Here is a 22,596-nt window from a genome sequence, read left to right on the forward strand (position 1 = left end):
GCCTGACTTTACACAAAGATCCTAGTTTTCCATATTTTTTTCTATAAACTTGACATTTATTTTACGTTTTAAAAAAGTTAATTGTCTTAGTTTATTTGTGTTGGTAAAAGAATACCACAAATTGGGCAATTTATAAGGAAATTTCTCAGAGTTTGGAGGTGAGGAAGAGAATTTCAAGGTGCTAGCACCTTGCTGCTTTGTCAGGCAAGGAGGGCCTGAGCGCACGCTGCAGGCAGGGAACACACTCCTCCTATTTGGAGCCATTCTCCTGGGACACGAGCACCGACCCACTTGCCAGGGCAGAGCCTCCTGACCTAGTAGTCACTTCTTCAGTTTGTTGCCTTGGGGTCTAAAATTTTCAACACTGTTTTTTAGGGTGAATTTAAAGAAAAGTAAGTGAAAAACAGGGAGGAGGTGGCTGAACGTGCAAGCCCGGGAACGCTATCATTAGCTCTCCACACTCCACACTGGTGGGTGTGTGCTCTGCTCCCCCAGAGGCTCCTCTGGCATGAAGCGATCTCCAGTGGGGCTGGGAGGCAGGGGTCAGCTGGCCCCTGGCTCCCAGACTACCAGGTGCATGTGCCCACAGGGCACGACAGGTGGGCTTTCAAGCAGGCTTCACAAGGCCACATGCCCCTGCCACTGTCCCCCACCCACGCCTCCAGACCTGCAACACCACCTCGCCCAGCACCGTCTCGCCTGCAGCTCTGGGCACCAGCCCGTGCTGACCAGCTGCCAAGGCAGTGGTGCTGCAAACCAGGGGTGAGAGGAAATCGAGTCCACATTCCACGAGCCCAGGGTGTCTCTGTCACATCTCTCCCCCTTCTTCTATGCTGTGAATTTTCTTAATAAAAATGTTTGAAAACATGAAATGAAAGAACTCAAGTCTTTTGCACGAGGCTCGGGGCTCCACAGGTGCAGCTGTTCTCAACGGGGTCATGGGTGAAGGTTCAGTGGTGGAACAACTCCTGACCTTTATCACAGCAGCCAAGGGCACCTGACCCCTTCCAAATCTGAGAATTAAGTATCAATACTTACCCAGCAGCTACTACAAACAACGTTCAGTACAGGTGCCTGCAGGGATGAGGAAGCTCCTTGAAGAGTCCAGGTACATTTTAGGAAATGTGTAAGCAAATACTTTAAGAAGCTTCATGATTTCAACAAACACTGGCTCGTCACACTTTATGTTCCAGATTCTGGGTGGCAGAGACATGAGCTCTGGTGTCTAAACCAGGATTCCCACCTGTGGGCACCCAGCTCCTTCACTCTGGGTTTCTGGCAGCCCAAGTCCAATCCTGGATTTAAGCAAATCGTTTCAAACCTGCCAATTAGAAAAACTATCCCCCCTTTGATGATGTGCACGGCCCAATCCTGGAAAATGACCACTTAACAGATTCATGACTTGGACTTGTCATTTTCAACCACAGCCAGTCACTGGCTCCTTAAAGAACGATGAAACTTAAAAGAATGATGCACCAAGTTAAAGCTGACAAGTCCCAAGTAAAGCTGGCCATGGAGATGATCAAGCTTGGATCTCTCCACACAGTCTCTGCTTCCTGCTCCATTTTCACATATATATAGGGCCATAAAACCACAGGGCTGATTCACACAGGGAAGAATTAGCTCTGAATAGTTAACTTGAGAATAACAGGTTTCTTTTGATACCTGGGAATGAACCCAGGGGCCTTAACCACTGAGCCACATTCCCAGCCCTTTTTAATATTTTATTTAGAGCCAAGTTCTTGCTGAGTTGCTTAGAGTCTTGGTAAGTTGCTGAGGCTGGCTTTGAACTTGTGATCCTCCTGCCTCAGCCTCCTGAGCTGTTGGGATTATAGGCATAGCCACCATGCCCTGTGTACCTACTTTTTTACTCACTAAAATTAAAATTTGCAGGCTGAAAAACAGGGGCCAAGAATTAACAGGTCTAATTTATTCATGATCTACAAAGAATTTAAAGCATGGATTACAGGCAAACTCTTTTGGCAGCAAACTTTATTTCTACTGCTGCTTCTGAACAGGCAAATCCATCTTGGAACAGTATTGATGTCAGATCTCCACAGTCAGCAGCCCCAAAGCAACATGGCATTCACAGTGCTTGGAACCACAGGGTACAACAGCCTCAAACAACAAACACCGAGTTTCATTTTGGATACTTACCAGTCAGGGTGTTTCCAGAGTGAAAGAGCAACACTCAACATGACCACCACCGGGGGCACAAGTTCAGAGCAATTCCCATGCAGGGGACCTGGTTTTAACCTGAAGACCACACAAATGCCACCCATCTGGGCCTTGCAAGGCAGCCCACCAAAGTCCTGTCTCTTAGGAAGAGGACAGTTCCCACTTCAGAATGGCCAAGAAACTACCCAGTAGAGCCGGGTAGCACTGAGAATGCTAAAGGGAAGCAAAAGGAAAACCATTCCACTCTGCTTGCCAACACATGGAGGGACTAGGACATGCAACAGGGCAGGGGTGATCACAGCTCGGGATTCATTTTCTAAGGTGCGAGATTTCTGCATTTCCCAAGATGGGTGAAAATAACTCACAGCCCAGTGTTGATGCTGAGCAGGATAATCACTGCTGAGGACTCAGGGCAGGCAGGACAGGGGAGAAGGACAGAAAGAGCTAGCGGCAACCTTCAAAATATTTTATTACAAAATACAATACAGGGTTGATAGTTGGTTTCCCAAAATTCTCTAACACGTATGCTGCTGAAGGAAGCACAGTAAAATACCTGGCACTGCCCACAAGACTCTAACTTCTATAATAATTTTGTTCCCCTTAGAGTTACAAGAAAACTCTGCAGCAAGTAGTGGAACAGAGGCGGCAAGTTGCCGTGGACAGCCGGGCTGCCTGCTCAGCAGTGACCTGTTTCCTCCAGGGGTTGGAATCCACGTCCATGGCCGAGGTGCCCATAGCTGGGGCCCTCAGAGCGGAGAGAAAACAACTCTGGACAACCAGAAGTCTCAGGTTGCTACTTCTTATTCCTGGGCTTTAGCTCTTCAGCTGCATTACGCAGGAAAATGTAATTTTTCTTTTGCGGATTATAAAATTCGTGTCCCTAAAGAGGAAAAAAACACAAGGATCTTTTTACTAAAAGACAACAGTCAACTTCTGTGACCCTTTTTATATGCTGGTTCCTGTGCTAAGTGCTAGAAGCAAAACCTCCCTGGAACAGAACAAACCAAGGTAGAGAGAAGGAGAAGTCACACGTTAAAAGCTTTAGTCCTCAGAAAGAAGGCTAAGGGCCTGGTTCAGGTCCTTCCGCAGCGTCCCACATAACTACGGGCAATACCACTGCACCCTCCAGTCAAGATAGCTCTGACCTAAGGGAGGGTGCAGCTGGCCCTGGGCAGCTGAGAAAAGCAGGGGTCCCAGGGTTGTGTGCCTGTTGGGGTGGGGGAGACACACTGCCTGGGGCTTGGAATGCCAGACGAGCACTTTGAACATCACCCCACAGGAAGGAATGGCAGCTGCCAGACTGTCAAGAGGTCAGGGACACCAGCAGATCCAACCTTTAAGTGGAGCCAAGCGGGAGGGCAAGGCAGGCGACTATGAAGAAAGCACGTGAGCACAGGCCTGGGAGAGACAGGTGGTCACAACTCACAAACTCTGCCACTTGTGCTGCAATGACATCCCAACAGGTATGCTTAGAAAGTTCTGGGTGTTCACCATAACATAAAGTGAAGCTTTCTGAATGGCTACAGTCAAGCAGCAAGCTAATATTAATAGTGCTTGAGCTAAGAACTACAGAAAACTCCTGAGGTGGTGTTTTTATAACTTGACTGTGACCTACACAACCCCACTGTGAGCTGACGTTAACTGCCTGGACAATTTTTAAGGAGCACTCAAAGCAGATAAGCCTTCTCACTTTACTACTTTTTTAAATGTTTGTATGGCGCAGAGCCCTGAGTGTGGCTTAAGGAGCAGCTGTGATGCAGCTGCTGGGCTAGGCACGGGAGACTCAGAGCAGAGCCCATGGCCAGGGCTAGGGGTCTCCAGACCCCAACCTCAGCCAGGTGGAGCAGCCAGTCCACATTCTTGCAAAGCTGAAGCTGTGGTTAGAGGGATGGTGGTGTGTCCACAACATGGAACACTACTTGGCATGGAAAATGAAAGGATTAGTGATGTGACATGTGCCAACAGCACAGTGCATTTCAAAACCTTTAAGCTGGGTAAAGGAAGCCGGGGGAAAAGAGTGTGTGGTGTGTTGAATCTTATTACAAGAAATCTTAGAATGTGCATGTGGGTCTACAGTGACAGAAAGCAGATCCAGAGTTCAGTGTGTGCAGGGGGGAGGAGTCAGCACACAGGTGGAGACCTTGGGGGAAGATGGCACACTCATTATCTTGACAGGTGGTTTCAGAGGCATTTACAGATGTCGAAACTGATCAAACTGTGCACTTTTAATGCGTGCTGCGTGCTCCACTTCAATCACACCGATAAGGTTACTTAAAAAAAAAAAAAAAAAAGCCCAAAGAGGGGACACACACAGGCTAGAACAGCCATGTGAAGAGACAGAACCTGTCACTGCCCAGCTCTTCCGAGGAGGCAAAACTAAGGTGACCTCAGGAGCACCAGCGGGTGCAGCTGGCCGGGCTGAGATCAGTGCTGTGGGGAGAGAGGTTAGTAGCCATGCGGGAACCAAGGAGCCTTGGGTGCACAAGGCCAGGGCTGGGGCCTTGGGCATGCAGGAGCACCTCAAGAACCTGGCCGAGGCGAGAAGAAGGCTGGCATGACAGGCCCGACCAGCAGTAGGAAGAGGGACACAGCAGCAAAGAGCAGCAGCAGAGAGGCCGAGGGAGGAGCATGTGCACCACTGTGCCCGACACAGAAAGCAGCTTCTGGTGGACAAGGAAGGAGTCCAGGAAGGGACAGAAAGGAACAGAATGGGGAACGTGGAGGCAAGTGGCGAGGGTGGAGGGAGCTGGAGATGGGTAGGGGAGATGGAGGCTGGTGACCTCCCTGCCAGGAGCAAGGGTCAGGTGGCAAAGGGCTCAAAAGCTGCTCTGCAGCGGAGAGGTGAGAGGCGAAGAGGCGAGGCGAGAGGTGAGGGAGACAGAACCACGAGTTGCGGGGCTGCGCTCTCCAAAGCCGACAGGAGCAGGCAGGGAGGCCAGCATGCCACCGCTCCTTCCCCTGTGGGACGCAGCCCTGGCCTGCGATTCACCACCAAACTTGAGGCCTGGAAAGGCAGGTGGAACCCTGACAGCTCCTGACTTCTCCTGTCAAGGAGCAAACCAGCAGGGCCGCCCAGGTGACAGCTCCATGCCCTGGCCTATGACCCTTCCAGAAACCACAGGAACCACCCCAGCTCCCAGACACCAGCTTCCTGCATGCCCAGGCCTCTGTGCCTAAGGAGAGAGCAGCTGGCGACAGCCTGCACTGGTGGAGCACCTCCTGGGTGGGTCTGACTAAAGCCTGCACTGCACCCACACAGCCTTAAAGGCAGGCCTACGAGTTCCCCTGACAGGGAGGTGACAGGATCTTCCCAAGGGGACAACAGCAACTCTGGAGAACAAAGTCACAACTCAAGTGCAGGCCTTGGCCAGAGCCTGCCTCTGCTGCCTTACAGCGCGGGGAGCAGGTGGGGACCCTCACCTTGGACCAATCATAGCTGGAAGCATAAGCAAATATGTTCCCATTGTGGTTGAAGCAGCAGGCGGATATCGGCTGATCTAACTGCTCGGAAGTCTTCAGCTTTGTTCTGGCGTCTTTGTCCCAGAAGCTGAACCTCCCATCAGATCCCACGGTTGCCAGGGTGCCATGAACAGGATGGAATGCGATTCCATTTACCTGCAGAGGACGACACACAGTGAGAGCAGAGGCAGGCGCAGTGGAGAAGCAGGTCCGTGCCAGCACCTGCTTCCTGCAGGAATCAGAAGGAAGGAGGCAAAGTCGTCCCTCACTCCCACGTCTCCTGGACCAACTGCCAGCACAGAGCTAAACCCTGCCCCCCTCCAGGGCACAGAATTGACGTGTGCATCCGCTAGGAGCACCACGGGGCGCATCTCAGGAAAGCGCCTTTCTTCTTTATCAGTGAAGAGCAATTTGTTATTGGCTGTGTGTGAAAACTGTTGACCAGCACCCTCTCATGAAGAAGGTATGAGACACTTCCCCAAATGTCTCAAGCCTGCATTTCAAAACAGACTAAGAACAAATCAGACTATATGTTCATAAAAACAGAAAACTGAAACCAATGCAGAAGCCATTTACCCCCAGAGAACACATAAGAGGCTCCTCAGTGCTCTTGGGATGTGTCCTTTCTGACCCTGTAATCACTGGTGAGCCCATTCCAGGTCTGGATTCTACATGTCAAAGTTAAGTTTCTAGAGACATACCGCATAGATGTCCTGTGGAGCTGAAGTATTGGTTCCATTGGATCGATGACATTTAAAGGTGAAGTTATCTTTGGCACTGAAAAACAAAGGCACATCTAAGTCTTCCCTTTAAAAAATAAATCTTGAGTGAAATTTCCAGTTGACTGAATTCCACTTACGGATTTGGGGGGTTGATGTAGTGAATAGCAACTCTCCCCTCGATGCTCCCCAGGGCAAAGCCAGTCGGCTTGTTCTGTTTATCTTTAAAAATAGCCACACAACGATGCTAAAGTTTGGGGAAAAAAAAAAGTACGTTACCACTATGTAAATGTAAGACAGTCACCAGAAACCTCGCTCTGCCATGATGAAGGCATTCCTGCACCGTTAGCACTGCTTTCTAACTTCTAAACTGCCACGCGATTCTGTGACCCAACTGTACAACTAACTGCAACTGTCCCTTCTCCCTCTGCCACCCTGGGAAGCCATATTCTCCCCAGTGGAGCACACCGGGGATGCTGGCCGATGCAGGCACTGGCCCTGCTGGGCTGGCAGCTGCTCCCTTGGATCAGCAGCCATCACCAGCTAGGCTAGTGCCCCACAGCTGTGTTGTACTGCTATGACCTGTGTTTGTGTGGCTCCTCTTCTCCAGCTGGGCAGCAGTGCCGGCCAGGCCCACCTCAGGGGGCAACAGGGTGGAGACAGCAGACAGGACAGCATTCAATATATAAACTGAACATGCTACACAGTGACACAGCATTCTATTTTTTATCTCAATGAACTTGACCATTTTAGGCTATTATCAAAAAATCAGAAATGCTGGTCAGGGTGTGAGGTAAAGGCACCTCATGCACTGCTGCAGGGAACATAAACTAGCACAGCCACTATGGAAGGCAGACGGAGGCTGCTTAAAAACGAAGACTGTAACTATCACATGCTCCAGCTACACCACTGCTGCGATCTATCCAAGAGAAATGACGTCCACATGCAGAACCATCCCTGAGCTGCCACATTTCCTGCAGCACTACTACTAGTGGCCGAGACAAGAATCGGCCGCAGTGCCTATCGCCCAAGGAATGAAGAAAACATAGCATGTGAAAAGTAGTCAACCATGAAGAACAAAATCACATCATCTGCGGGCAATGGAAGGACTCGAGGACAGCATGGTAAATGAAATGAGCCAGACGTAGGAAGACAAGCATTATATCCTTTAAAAAGGCAGGTAGGCATGATCAAAGCATAGCGTGTGCATGTATGGAAACATCACAGTGAAACGCATTAATGTGAACAATTAATATGTTAATAATTATGGTTTTGTATCAAGCAGATCCCACAGAAGCTGCCAGGAGAGATGTAGTTCCCAGAGGCTGGGGGGGGGGGGGGAACCCTGATGTGTATGCACTGCTACGAGCATTAGAAGGCAGAGGCTGGGGTGTGCTACTGTGCAGCAGGTGACCACAGAGGCCACTGTGCTGCATCTCAGGAAGCCAGGGAGATGCTGGAGGATCTTACGTAAAGGAACAATGTGTGAAGACAGCACATCCTCCAGGCTCATCATGCTGTCACCACGGCAGATCGCCCTCCTTCTCCGGTGGCTGAAGAGTACTCACAGCATGCACACCGCGTTTCCTGCAGCCACTCACTTGGCTGGTGACTACAGCAGTGAACACACAGCTTGAATCCTGGCCCCACGGTTGTAGGTGAGCACTCGGGCCAGACCGCCAGGTTCTGCAGTGCTGTCTCCACCGTGGTTTCTCCACCCTGCAGCCTTGCAGGAGTGCACGGGGCTCCATGTCTCCAGGTCCTTGCTGACTCGTCTTTTCACATTTTGGTAACTGTGGTCCCAAAGGTGTGAGGGGATGCCCCCCAGTGCTTTTACTTGCATTTCCCAGTGAGAAGCCATAGTGGTCACCTTTCCCACACTCGCTGACCACGTGCATGTCTTTTCTGGAGCAATGTCCACTTAAGACTCAGTCCAAACCGGGGCAGTTTTTTTTTTTTTTTTTTGCTTCGAGTTGCAGGAGTTCCTCACACACTCTGGAATGTTACCCTGGACAGATACGTAACCGGCAGACGTCTTCTCCCACTGGTAGGTGCCTTCTTACCCGATTGCTTCTTTTGCTGCACAGAAGCTTTCTGTTTTGTAGATGTTCTTTTTTTTTGCTTTTGTTCCCTATATTTTTGGTGTAACACACCCAAGAAATCACTGCCAAGCCAATGTCATAAAGTTTTGATCTAAGTGCTAAGAAGACTTGGATCAAATATGGTGGTAGAAGGGACAGAAAAGAACAGATTCTAAATAGTTCCCAGGTGGAAGTAAGGGAGCCTGGTGATAAATGAGATAGGAGAGGAGAAAAGGAAGGAGGGTGAATCAAGAATGACTTCTAGTTCCATCTCAGACAACCAAGCAAATGGAGTCCAACCTAATAAGATGTGGAACAAGTGCATCAGGAAGAACAGGGAAGGAGTGGTGGAAGGGGCAGGTCCAGACCTGCCAGTGTTTACATGTATACACACGCACCACGGCATTGAGGGCCACAGCTAAGGAGAATCCCAAGGAGAGGAAAATATTTGAAAAGCGATGCAGAAAGGGGTCCTGGGTTTGGAGAGGGTGCTGCTGGATGGGGACCTCTGGGAGAAACAAGGGAGATATTGGAGTGTGGATGTCGTTGTCGGGAGCATAGTAGCAGTGTCTTCTGGGGACCCACATCTCTAGCCTGCAAGCATGACTGTGGACAGTGACGAATGGGAGATGAGTCTGGCTTGGAAGGCGGTCGCACAGGCAGAAGAGGGGGGATCTCAACATTCAGCAAAGAGCCAACAAGGAAGAGGCTGGCAGCACGGAGCCAAGGCCCAGTGGCTCATGAGCAGACCTGAGCAGGGGTCACACCAGAGTTTCAGTTAAGTCATCAGTTAAGTTTGGAAGGGGACAAACACAGGCCATGCTAGACCACGAAAGGAAACAAGTGTGCAGGTGAGCTGTAGGAGGATAGGGGTCAGGGAGATCTGTGTGGAGGGATGCACAGGCTTGGGCACCCTTTGGTGAAGAACTAAGAGCCAGAAGCTACCGGACAGTGAAAATAGATCATCTTTCCTGCTAAGCTGCATACAGTGTGGCTGCCCCTACTTTGGAAAGTCTGGCAGTTACTTCCAGGGATTTAAGGAGACAGTCTTTGGTGATTACAAAAGCTGGAGGGGGCCTTGCAACCACGCGTGCACGATGAAGGCAGAGCTGAGGCTGGAAGTGATGAACTGCCCGGGAGCCAACCCAGCAGGTGTGTGGTTTATTCAGCAGCACTTGGCCACCCACAGAAGACAGGTGAGGTGGGCTCATCCACCGATGGGTGGCTTTTACTCACCAAACATCTGTTTGTTTCCTTAAATTCACTCCCTAGGTAACTTCCAGGCTTTTAAAGCAGATACAGTTGTCCTCTATGCAGCACCATCATGCACATAGCAGGTGCTCAACACATGCTTCCTCACGGGCTTCCGCTTACCTGGTGCTTCAGTGGAGATTCTATCCTCCTGAATTCAGAGGGCTGGTTCTCTAATTGATACACGATCAGGCCCCTCTCTGCAGTCGCCACCACGGCCATTGGGTAGATCTAGGGAATGGAGGGAAACAGACACTGAACAGGAAGGAGCGGGCTTTTCTAGTCACGAAAACCTCAACTTCTTAAAAGTTTAACTATTCAATGGCATCAATGTTTCACGGAAACCTAGAGAAACTATCTGTAGGCAGAATATTCATATATATTTAAGCCTCGTTTTTTAAAACCATAAAATACGTGAACATTTAGGAAATATTCTGAGGAACTGAGAAGAAATGAAAATCACCAACACCAGGCCTTCAAAAGCTCACAGCTAATACTATGGCACACTCGACTCCAGTCTTCTGAGCCTTGTGTGTCTTCACTGTGCTGTGAAACCCGTGTCCTCCACTCAAGCTGTGCTTTATGAGCATCGGTGAGGAACTCACATTTATCCGAGAACATCACAATGGCTGCGACGTGTTCCCTCAAACATGCCACAGCTCAGGGGGCGTGGTTAACTATGCCCACCATGTAGGTCCACCGGTCACTTTTAATGTTTCATTACATTATGTCAAGGAAAGACCATTTGTACCCATCATTTTTCTCATGATAAATTCCTAAAAAGTGGAATTTCTGGGACACTTGGTATAAAACTTTGGCTCTTGACTAACAAATGGAAAAAGCACCTTGGTTTCCATCTCAGAGACAGGACTGTGAAAACTGGAATCACATCACAAAATAACCACAAGTTTTGCTACCATTTCACAACAAATTCACAGTAGGATGGCACATACCTAGCTGCATATGTTTAAAAAGTGACCACCAGTATTTAGGAGTTCTGAACAAATGCAACCCCTAAACCAACTTAGGTGACTAGGGTAATTTGAACTATACCCCTCCGCCATACCTATTAATAAAGGAGAATTTTTCAATTACCTACTAATTGCAGGATGCCAGAAGGAAAAAAATGCTATTTTTTTTGGTGGTGGTGAGATACCAGGGTTTGAACCCAGGGGCACTCGACCACTGAGCCGTATCCCCAGCCCCATTTTGTATTTTCTTTAGAGACAGAGTCTCAATGAGTTGCTTAGCGCCTCGCCATTCCTGAGGCTGGCTTTGAACTCAAGATCCACCTGTCTCAGCCTCCTGAGCTGCTGAGATTACAGGTGTGAGCCACTGCGCCCAGTGCTATTTTGCTATTTTAAAGAAAATAAAATTCCTTACCACATCGGCACAGTAACACCTCTCAGGGAGCTGCAAGACCATCATGGGAGTTGATGACCGGGTATCCCAAAACTAAAAGCCAAAAGGAGCACTGTGTGAGTGTTCAAGCTGAAATCTACCCAGGGAAGAATTAGGACTGCCATGCCGGGGCCACACTCCCTCTTGCATACTGCACCTTCAGAGTCTTATCCCAGCTCCCGGTCATCACGCAGCTATAGTTTGGAGCTTTGATCCAATGTATGGTCTTAACAGGTGCATCATGCTTTCAACAAGACAAAAAACAAGCAGATCAATGTAACCTAACAATGTGCTCAACACTTCTAGAGATTCGCAGAAAAGGAACTAATTATCAAAGGATATTTCAGTGTTTCCCCAGGACCAAAAGTAGTCCATCTGACACAAGAGCATACACCCACCTTCCATTTTACAAACTTCAATTTGACTTACTGATAACTAAGAGTGACAGCATGGCCCTCCCTGGGGAGATATGCAGAAATGGCTAGTGAGAACCACGCCAGTTTTACACATGTACCAAGGAGAGATGGAGAGGCCCCAGCATGTGGCACTGGGACTTCAGTACACGATGCTGTCCTGAAAACACGCGGTTGCCAAGAGGCTCTGTGAATGCCCCTAGGCGGGCCCTGAAGCTGCAGGTTGCTGCCTTCCTGACTACTGCTGCCCCTTCCTGGCATTCTTCACGGGAGAACCTGCCTGCTACAAAAGCTAGACATGCTACAAAAGCTCTGTGGGCACGTGGAGGCTTCCTGCTTACTTGAGGCAGTATTTCCAGACCCTGAAGACAGTGCCTGGCACATGGCCACTCAGTAAACACCTGAAGAACAAGCAAGCCAATGCAGCTGGTGAAAGACAAGTCACACACAGGTGTGGGGAGGCCACATGGCCATGCTGAGGAACACTTCTAGCCCTTGTCTTTATAGGTTTTAATGCCACTAACTCCTGATGGCACCACCCACACATACAGGGAAGACACATGCAAAAGGCTCTAGGAAAATACTACGAACAAGAAAAAATGACCAAAAAACTTTATTTTTGTGCTAAGAACTTTCTAGTACACTTAAATCTGATTGACTTTGTACACTCACGTTGTTCTTTTCTATAGCAGGAAATTATTACAATCATCACAACCCTGGGCAGCAGTCCTATCCTGCTGATTTGCAAAGGGCTTATGTTACCTGTGCAATCTGTATTGCCTGGTTACTATTGAGGTCCCACATTTTGGCAGTTTTATCACATGATGCTGTAAATACTTTGCTCCCATCCTAAAACAAAATGGAGAAAAATTAAATCTATGTAAATTCTGATACTAGGTTGAACATTTGTTTTCCAATTTTTATTTTTCCAATTATTTGGGGGCCACCATACTGCAAGCCACAGGTCATAAACAAAACACACTTTCAGTTCTAGCTTTATATTTTATTGACCTAAGAAATAATATATAAATAGAATGTTTTAAAAATCCACCAAATAACACTTAAAAGTTATATAATGAAAACTAAATCTCATCCCTCAAAGGCAACTTTGGTCTACTTTTAAAATCTTTTTCTATTTGAGAAATGTAAGCCTTCAGAAAAATTACAATAATAATATAAAGTGTTCCAGCATAGGGGTGCACGCCTGGAACCCCAGCAACTTACAAAGTTGAGGTAGGAGGACCACAATTTTGAGGCCAGCCTGGCAACTTAGTGAGACCCTGTCTCAAAATTAAAAACAAAAACAAAAACAAGGGGAAGGGATACAGCTCAGTGGTCCCCAATGCCAGAAAAATAAATAAATGTAAACATTTCACCAAGATTCACCAACTGTAAACATATGCCACACTTACTCCGCCCGCCCCCACCCAGTGCATGTACACACACACACACACACACACACAGTTAGCTTGTTCAGCTCTATGTCTAATGGCACTCCAAAGTATGTGTGATAAAACTACACTAATTTATAAGAATCGATGGTATAAATTGCAAACTAGCTCAAAACATAAGCAGTCACTGACTAATGATACACTCAGAAACAGAAGCCATGGAGCAGGCCTACCCTGGCACTGCTTAAAAGAGCTACGTGCATCTGTGGTGAATGCATGAGGCTGGGCTCAACTAAAGTGCACTCACAGGAGCAGGCAAGGGCTGATCGGGCTCACGGCCAGAGTCTGCTAACCCCTGGCCTAGGCTATTTCACTTCTGGTGTCAAAGCTCACAGACTTTCCACTCTTCCTTGGCAAAAATTTCTCCCCTTTGAAGCCACCAGTTCTCCATCTGAAAAAGAGGTGAAGCCTGTCCCTCATTCCATGAATGAATAAACTTTAGATGCAGAGCAATCTGATGACTAGACAGGAACACCTCACACACGGATCCCAGCTCAGCAATGAAGAGGAGGAAGTGATGCCCCCCACTGGATGACCTCCGAAGCAGCAGACTGAGGGAGAGGCTAGACTTACAGTTTTCAGTCTGTACAATCCCATGTATATGACATTCTTAGAAAGCAAAACATCTGGGGACAGAAAATAGATCAGTGGTTTCCAGGAGCTGAGAGCTGGGAAGGATCTGACTACAGAAGGGTAGGAGGGCATCTGGGGCTGAGGGATTGTTCCACAACTGAACATGGTCTTTGTTCTTCAAAACAAAGCTGGAGCTCAAAGGTTCAGTTTTACCTTATACCTAATAAATAAATGTCTGAAAATAACCTAATAAAACTGGTCAGAAAAGACAGGAACAAAGCCTGGAAAGGGCCAGGAGGACTGACTTCCTTAGCGTCATGTACACCTGCCTCTTGCTTCTGCTGGGTTCAGGAACCAGGCAGCAGGGGCAAGACAACGGGCAAGAGCCACAGCTGCTGCCGAGGTGGCCAGCCCTCCACAGCAGCAGCTCCTCCAGAGCTCAGCTGTCCCTCCCAGGGAGCAGCACAGGTGCCTTGCCTCCCATCTGTTGCCTTGCCAACGGTCCCTTCATCACTACGCTCTCCTCAAATATGAAAAGAGGGAAAAAGAAATAAGAAAAAAGAAAAGCTCAGAATAAATGTGTGCAAGTGCTTATATTCAGGATCTTAGGAGGAGAAAAAAGTTGAGAACTGATACAATTCAAATCTCTAATAACAGAAAGTATTCTTTTTTTCCCCTCTAGATATTTCTGGAATAATAAAATTTCTGATTTTAAAACATACGCTTAGGGCTGAGGTTATGGCTCAGGGGTATAGCGCTCGCCTGGCACATGTGAGGCACTGGGCTCGATCCTCAGCACCACATAAAGATAAAGGTATTTTGTCCGCTTACAACTAAAAAATATATTTTAAAAAAACCCCATGAGCTTATGGTGTATTTAGATACAGGAAAGGTTTCAAGAAATGATATAATTTCTTGCTCCAGGTAACATATCAACAAAACAGCCAGGCGCGGTGGCACACAACTGTAATCCCAGTGGCTCTAGAGGCTGAGGCAGGAGGATCATGAGTTCAAAGCCAGCCTCAGAAATGATGAGGCCCTAAACAACTCAGTGAGATCCTGTCTTTAAATAAAATGCACAACAGGGCTGGGGATGTGGTTCAATGGTTAAGTGCCCCTGAGTTCAATCCCTTATACCCCCTCCCAAATAAAACAAACATATCAACAAAACAAATGGCTTTAATGCAAGCAAAGCTTCCAGAGAGAGTATCTAACTGAAGCTAACATTAAGAGTGACAATGAATTACTATATTCATACTCAGAAACTTGGAGTTCCGACAATGTGGATATATACACAATATGGTTTGGGCATCCTTAATTCAAGGAACCAAAACACTTCACTGTTCAGTGCCATCAAGCATATCAGATGCGGGACACCTGACTTGTATTTGTGTTATAAACTATTGTGTGTTACACAGCACTCTACGTAGAAGAGAATGTGGGAGATGGATTGGAACATACATCACTCCAGCAGACGTCCAACACGGGTCCAGTGTGCATCTGCTGGGCTTTTGGAATGGTCTGCCCACTGTCCTGAACTTCCCAGCAGCGAACCTGTAAGAACAAGACCAATTAAAGCAAGCGAGGCAACTCATGAAGCACTATTATCCAGGAATGATGGGGTATAATTTTTTAATTAATTAATTTGTTCTAATTTGTAAAGAGACAGGTTAATAGTTCATAGTGTCTTTTTTTTTTTTTTTTTGGTGCTGGGAATTGAACCCAGGGCCTTGTGCATGCAAGGCAAGCATTCAACCTACTGAGCTATATCTCCAGCCCCCTATAATTTATACAAACTCCTCTATTAGTCTAATCATGTAACTTTTAAGAACAAAGCCATCAAAATGCATATAGAAGGAGCTATTTTCCTACTTCTAAGCTATTAAAATATACAAATCCTATTGCTTACATCTAAAACTGCAAGTAATTTCCTCATCACATATATGAGATGTCTTTTAAAGCAGAAGTAGAGGCTCACTCCTATAATCCTAGCTACTTGGGAGGGTGAGGCAGAAGAAAGCTCAAGGTCAACCCTAGGCAACTTAATGAGACCCTGTCTCAAAATAAAAAGGGGTGGGATATAGCTGAGTGGTACAGAGGCTGTGGTCCAATACCCAGTTTTGCAAAACTAAATAAATAATGTATAAATAAGAATAGACTATCAATCATAACTATTTAGAAAATCAAAACTTAAGTGGAAATTTACCTTTCTACTCTGAATGCTTTAACTTTTACCTCACTTTTCTGTTTATAAAAGTAATGCAATTTACTTGGAGATGTCATAAATATGACTCCTAGTTCACAATTGGGATGTAGCTCAGGGATAGAGTGCTTGCCTAGTATGTATGAGGTCTTGGGTTCAATCTCTAAGCACCACAAAAAACCAAACAATCAAAAAGCACACCACTCTTTACAAAAACTACATATAAACTTGCCCAACCTTGACTTCCTTCCTCCCTAGTCCTTCCCTCATCCCCCAACTGCCCCATCTTCCCGCTGTAAGCCAGTTTGCTCTTCCAGAAACCTTGAAAGTGGTATTCCATCAGTTGAGCACATAATTGTCACCACTGCTGAAGGCAAAACCTTTCACATCTTCACTGGCACAAAGTCAGTCTTTGATGAGGTACTGTCAGGCAGCAGTGACACAGCCCCGAGCTCCCTGTACACCCTGGCTGACCACTCGTGGAAAACGGGCCAGTTGTTCTGCTTCCTAAGCCTCAGCATCCTGACTCATAACATGGACACAATAAGCACACAGTGCTTCTCTATATAAGGACTAATTCCTTATCAGATTTCCTTCTCAAGTCCTAGGACAATCAATGGGACTTAAGGATCTCTGAGAAATACTGCCAATTACTACCCAGAATGTTCCAATTTGCATACTACTAGCAGTACAAGAAAGGCTGAAGCTTACCCTTGCCAGTACTATTAGTCTTTAAAATGTTTTGTTGGGTAGAAAAAAAGAATTTATCATGTAAATTTGTCTCTTAGTGATATAAATGTGGCTAAATGGTTTCAGTTTACTCCTTTTGTGAAGACCCTCTTCACATCCTGTGCTTACTATTCTACTAAGTTTTATCATTCTTTTTTGGACATTATGATTAATCTTTCTTTCTGTACACAATGGATAATTATAATGTCTATGCAGGATTGGTGCTATCATCTAAAGTTGAACTCAGGCCTGAAGCACACTTTCAGGACACCAAGAAAGAAATTGTGTGCATCAATGTGGGTAACATTCTTCTCAGTGAATGGTACTCTTGGTTTGGGAATATGCTTTAACATACTGGACTAGAGTAGGAAATTTTGAGCAATGCATAATTGTGATATCTCCATTCAGAAGGGTTCACAGTTTCTATGCCAGTTTCTTGAAAAAGACCATGTATATAAGTCTTAGTTCTGATCTACTCACTTGGTACAGATTGGAGTTAAGGAAAAGCCAATTTTATCCATACCAAGATAGGATTAGAGAAGATGCACTTAAGAAGCACTCACATCATTAGCCCACGATCCTGCAATGAGAAAGTTCCCCGGTAAGGTTGGTGGGCTAAAAGACAGACAGCCGATGCTATCATCAGGAGAAGATGTTACTTCAATATCCTGGGGAGGGAAAGTCAATATTAAAATTTACACATCATCACAATGTCAAAACTGCTTTCTTTCTCACTGAACTTGCCACGGTGGACTTTCCTTGTCTCAAGAACTTAGACCTTCCCTTACTTTGATAAAATAAGCCAAGGAAAGTCCTAAGCCCTCTGGGACTATAAACAGCACACTAAATGAAAGACCCCAAACCTTTTCTACATGGTGGCCCCCAGTTCACTCTTGCTCCAAGTGATCCTTCACATCTATTACCCACCCCCCACCCCACAGAAATGCTGATCCAACAGTCCTCAGCTTGGCTCTGAGAATCTGCACTTCTCACAGGCACCTGGGTGATTATAGAGACCTGACAAGTCAAGAGGAACCGGACACTAGGCCAGGATTCAGGTATTTCTGTGCTCCAAGGTTCAGGAAAACTGGGCTAGACAAAATTCCAGAGCTTTCATTCCAAAGGAGGATCCCCAGCCATTTGTTTCTCCTGAGGTCACAGATGTAGGAAACCCTGTGAGGCCTCATGCAGTACCTTCATAGGGTTGTGATTATCTGTGGTTGTGCTGCCAAACATGCTGGTCCCGCCAGTTCCAAAACCTGAGGTTGTTCCGAATAGACTCATTTTGTGTCTAAACAATAAAATGCAACATGTTAAGGATAGGTCCTTTCTTAAGTAATAAAATCCACTAAGAGGCAATATATAAAGATCTTAAGTCACAGAAAGAAAATAGTGGATTCATGCCAGGCTCCTCTCTTCAGAAGAGATCTAAAAATGCAATAAGTGGACTAAGCTTTATGAGGGGCACAGGGGCACACACCTATAATCCCAATGGCTAGGGATGCTGAGGCAGAAAGACTGCAAGTTTAAAGGCAGCCTCAGCAAAAGGGTGAGGTCCTACACAACTCAGTGAAACCCTGTCCCTAAATAAAATATGTGGCTCAGTGCCTCTTAGTTCAATCCCCAGTACCCCCCCCCCCAAAAAAAAAAAACCCTTCTATTTTAGAACAGTTTAAGATTTAGAGAAAACCAAAAAGACAGGAAAATTTCCATATGCCTCACATCCAGTTTCCCCTATTCTTGGTATCTGATAGAGTATGACACATTTGTCACCACTAATGAACCAATACTGACATGGTACACCAGGGCAGTTTTCAGTTACCAGCTAGGAAATAAATCTGCTCATTTAAATAGAGACACTAAGCTCCACACCAGAGATACACAACAGAAAGGACAGAAGATCCCCACGTTTCGATTCCCCATCTGGGGGGAGTTCACTTTCTTCCCAGTGCTATGCTCTGGTTAGGTCAACATCTGCATGAAGTCACCTAGAAAAACAACCAGTCCTAGAAGGGACTCAACAACTATATTTAGTGGTTTTTAAAAAGTAATCCACTTTGGTCCACTTGAATTCCAAAAGGTTTGGCATTAGGTCACAGACATATATCTAGAAGAATCTCCACTGAGTTTTTTCCAGGGCATAACTAGCAGGCCCACCAGAGTCTGAATAGAACCTCTGCCACTCAGATTAAGCTGGAACCTTAATCTCACCAGGCCTCATTTTTCTCACTGCAAACAGAGAATATTGTATATTCTCCAGGTCTGCAAGAAGGATCAAATCAGAATTTGCAGAAAGTGTAGTGTCTAGCACATACTAAGTACAATAAGCAGTTTTTCCTTCTTTCTCTTCCTTTCTAAGGAGAAAGTCTATGCATAATTTCCTAAAGATTTCACATACTTTGATACTATGTTTTCAATTGGTTAGCAAATCTTTACATTCAGAAGTCTACCACATCAGTCATCTCTCCAAAAGAAGCCTAACGGCTGAGTGACATACTGATCAATGAGGGCAATATCCTTAAACAGGACAACAGAGAATGGAGAAACTGCAAGGAACTTGGGGAAGGCATCTGAGTTCCCTGGCTTGATGAAAAAATAAAGTGAAAACATAATAGGTCAGAGCAACAGCTATGGGCATACTGACATTTCAGAAGGCAACCTTGTGAAAGGACATGGTGTTTGCCAACTGCATCTCTGCTCCAAGATGTAGAGATGCACTTGAAGCATCAGTTAGCTGCAGGAGCAAACAAGCGAAGGAATCACAGGGCTTCTGTAACCAGGGTCTGGGAACAGTTTTGTGGCTTTGGGCAAGTTCTTTAGTCCTGACTTTTTCAACTGTACATAAAGACACTGATATCTATTTCACAGAGTAATAAGTTAAGGTCAAGCACATCATACTTGAAACACAACAGGCTGTTAACAAATGCTGTTTCTGACCCCACCCCCCACCCCCAACAGTCAGGTTGCCATCAGGGATGGACTTACAGGACTCTGGGTAATAGTCACTCAAACACTTATCACCTAGTACGAGCCACATGCTGTGGTGGGCAATGGGAACCCGAGAAGTTGAGAAGGCAGGTACCCAACGTGTCAATCTCTTCCCTGCTGAACTCCAGCCACGGCCCTGCTGGCTGCTTCTGACCTGAACACAGGGTGCATCCTACCAGTGGTTCTTCAGACCCCAACGAATGGCTCACCCTCCCCCCCAGCCCCCAGTTGCCTCCCTTTGAGTCTTCACATTCTAGTCCAAAAGCTGCTTCCTCAGACCGTTTTGAGGTGATGGAAATGTTCCCAATTTCGTCAAAATGTACCCTTTAGCTGGGAAACCCACGTTCTGTAAGTTGGACTTCCATGAAGCTGTCAGCCCTGTTCTTTTTAAAAATCACCCCCTCGGCGGCTTCCCTAATTTAACATTTCCAACTTTCTGCCACACCCCCTTGTTTTAGTGGCGGCGCCCTGTACCGATTTGCGTTTTCTGGTTTTTGGTCCGTCCCGAGCTCCAGGAGCGCACGCAGCTGCCTGGGTCCTTCCCCGGGCGCAGCGGTCCGGCAGCATGGAGCCTGGCCCGGGGAGTGCAAACGCACACGCTGGGGGAAACGCGCGGCAGGGAAGACCAAGGAACTGACCTGCTTCCGACAGCGGCAAGGGCGACGAAGCAACCTGCGAGGGAGGCCTTTGTGCAGAGGACCGGTCAGGAGAGCTTCTGCTAAGAGGCGTCGTGTGCCTGATGGAAGGAAAAGGCGACAACGCTGCCATTAACCCCGGGAGACCCTCCCCGGGGCCTCAGTTTCCCTACAAGGGCAACGACGAGACCAGGTCCTAGGCGACCCCCGAGGCCCCCTCCGGCTCGGCCGAGCTTCGCAGAGCCTCTGCCCAAGCTCGGCCAACAGGCCGCTCGCGCCGCGGCCTTGCAGCCAGGCGCACCCCTCAGGGGACTCTGGCCTCCGCGGGCTGCGAGGCGCTGCAACGGACGGCTCGGGGCCTACCTGAGAGACGCCGCGGCGAGCAGCCGGGGGCGGGCAGCGGGTGGACCCGAGGAGCCTGCAGACCTGCTCTGGCGCGGAGGAGCACTGGCGAGGTAGCCCGGACAGAAACACCGGGAGCCCGAGTCTCCTCCAGTTGGTGGTAGAAACAGCCCCAATTACCGCGGAAAGACAGCGCATGCGTCCCGGAGCCACTTCCGGTTTCTCCCGGAAAGCGCTGAGGAAATCGGCTCCTCCTTCCGGGGAGGTGGCTCTTGCGCCAAAGCGTCGTTGACGTCGAGAGGAAGTACTTACGCTAGCAGTTTGCGAATTGGCGGTAAATTGGCGGAGCGCGGCATGTTGCCAAGCAACCGCTTTTGTAAATTGGCCGACCGGGCTAGTGGAAGGTAGTTAACTCTCGGCTTGTGAATTAATTATCGTATTTGTCGTGATTAAAAGTCTAAAAAAAGCAAAGGTCTGATTACTGCCAGTTAATGTCCAGGACCTTGCTGGGGGAGGCCCCCTGCGCGGATCCTCTCCGCCCTCGGGGGATAACCGGGCCTGGAGTCCAGGTTCTTGTTTAGGTTGCCCGTGCGATGTCACGCGAAGGCTCCTGCCACCGGTAACGCTCGGTGGAAACGTCAAGGCGTCTGGAGACAAGGTGACTGCGGGTTTAGGTGGGGGTCCTGCTGCCGGCGTGGGGTGAGCCTCGCGGACGCAGAGCGGTAAGCGGCCGACTGCTTGAGGCCAGGCTGCTGGTGTGGCGGGCGTCCAGGCGGAGGGAGCCTCGTTATCATGCCGACCGAAGCTGGCCGTCTAGGACACTTGGCCGTGACCTCAGTTTGCTTGCTTTCTGAAAGGTCACATGACAAGTTTCAGCTTGGTGACTCCGTTTTTGACTCCGTCCGTCTGCTCTGCCGGGCCCAGTGCAGGAGTTCAGTTCCAAAGAGGGGCCACCTTGAGCTGAATTAAGAAGGAGCTGTGGGTCCTGTGGACTCGTGTCCACTGTGCCCACTCAGAGAAGCACGGGACCTTCGGCCGAGTTCACTACTGGGCCTGGTCTGCATGCCATGACCGCCTCAAGCATCCCCGGGATCCGTGGGATCTTGGTGTACGCGCAGATTCCGTCGGAGAGCCCACATTTGTGCCAGAAACTGAGATTAGACTGCCGTTTTCCCAGCCACAGGGCAGGGGTGGAACTGGACAGCTGGCGGCCTGCTCCCACACCTGACTACTTACAGATGACAAAATGCTGGCGGCTCACTTTTCCCCTAGAAGGGAAGATCTATAAAATTTGTATCCATGGACTATATAGGCAAAAATAATTTTAAAGCAAAATAATTAAAATTAGATTTTGATTGTGGTCATCATTCACATTGGCAAACTTTTCTGCCGTTTTTACACAGGTGGATATTTATGAATGATAGTTTATACTCTGTTTTTAGATGAATAGAAACTGAGTATGTAATTTTAGAATAAATTATTTACATTTTAAATTATATAATTTTGAAATTTTAATTAAAAACTTCTAATATTTTGGCTTAAGATTTCTAAACACCTTGTTTGCAAAGTGTACACACTGAGTGTTATCTGTACCAGGAATTGGGATATTCAAAGCGGTTTCCTGTCAAGAAGTACTTAACATGTAATTCCTTGTGATTTTCCCCAATCTCTGTTTTTGTGTTACAGATTGTTCCACTCTGTTTCTTTTAAAAAAATGACTTGAAAATATTTTAAAGGAATTTCTACCCAAAATAGTGGAAGGATGAGAGAACAATGAGCTTCTGCCAGCAGAGGGCAACCTTGGCTTGTTTGGGGGTTTTTGTGACCTTAGGACAGACACCAGGGAATGGTGAACCCAAGTCTACCTAGCAAACCAAGTGAGAGTTGCTCAGTATTTTACTACAAAAACATCCCGTTGAAGATGCTTTTAGTGTACATGTACATATGGCTTAGTTTTGAGAGCACCTGTTCTCTTCAATAGCACTAAAAAGATACCTACATCGTTTAAATTTCTCAGAAAATGGGTATTACAAACAGCTTCTTTTTTACAAGGATCTTTATGAGCCCTTGAGAAAAAAAAAAAAAAAGACTGGACATCTTTTTGTTGTACTAGTTACTGCTCACTTAAAAAGTGAGTAGATTTCTTATCTGAACTGAAATATATCTGAAAATC

At 47.1% G+C, this 22,596-nt stretch overlaps 1 protein-coding gene across 1 annotated transcript; it reads right to left on the reverse strand.

Moving 5' to 3' along the window:
* Positions 1 to 2,630: 2,630 nt before the first annotated feature.
* Positions 2,631 to 20,644, reverse strand: Rae1 (ribonucleic acid export 1). The gene is made up of 13 exons (XM_046433453.2): positions 20,445 to 20,644; positions 20,085 to 20,182; positions 17,653 to 17,749; positions 17,022 to 17,126; positions 14,988 to 15,080; positions 12,265 to 12,351; positions 11,247 to 11,333; positions 11,072 to 11,143; positions 9,812 to 9,919; positions 6,497 to 6,603; positions 6,339 to 6,414; positions 5,599 to 5,793; positions 2,631 to 3,058 (listed from the first exon to the last, which is right to left on the reverse strand). Exons 3-13 carry the CDS (start codon positions 17,740 to 17,742, stop codon positions 2,972 to 2,974), a joined length of 1,107 nt encoding a protein of 368 aa, XP_046289409.1. The 5' UTR covers positions 17,743 to 17,749; positions 20,085 to 20,182; positions 20,445 to 20,644; the 3' UTR covers positions 2,631 to 2,971.
* Between the last annotated feature and the right edge of the window lie 1,952 nt (positions 20,645 to 22,596).

Source organism: Marmota monax, unplaced genomic scaffold, assembly GCF_021218885.2.
Source record: "Marmota monax isolate L192 unplaced genomic scaffold, Marmota_monax_Labrador192_F-V1.1 WCK01_AAM20220418_F8-fsc00014, whole genome shotgun sequence".
Lineage (NCBI taxonomy): Eukaryota > Metazoa > Chordata > Mammalia > Rodentia > Sciuridae > Marmota > Marmota monax.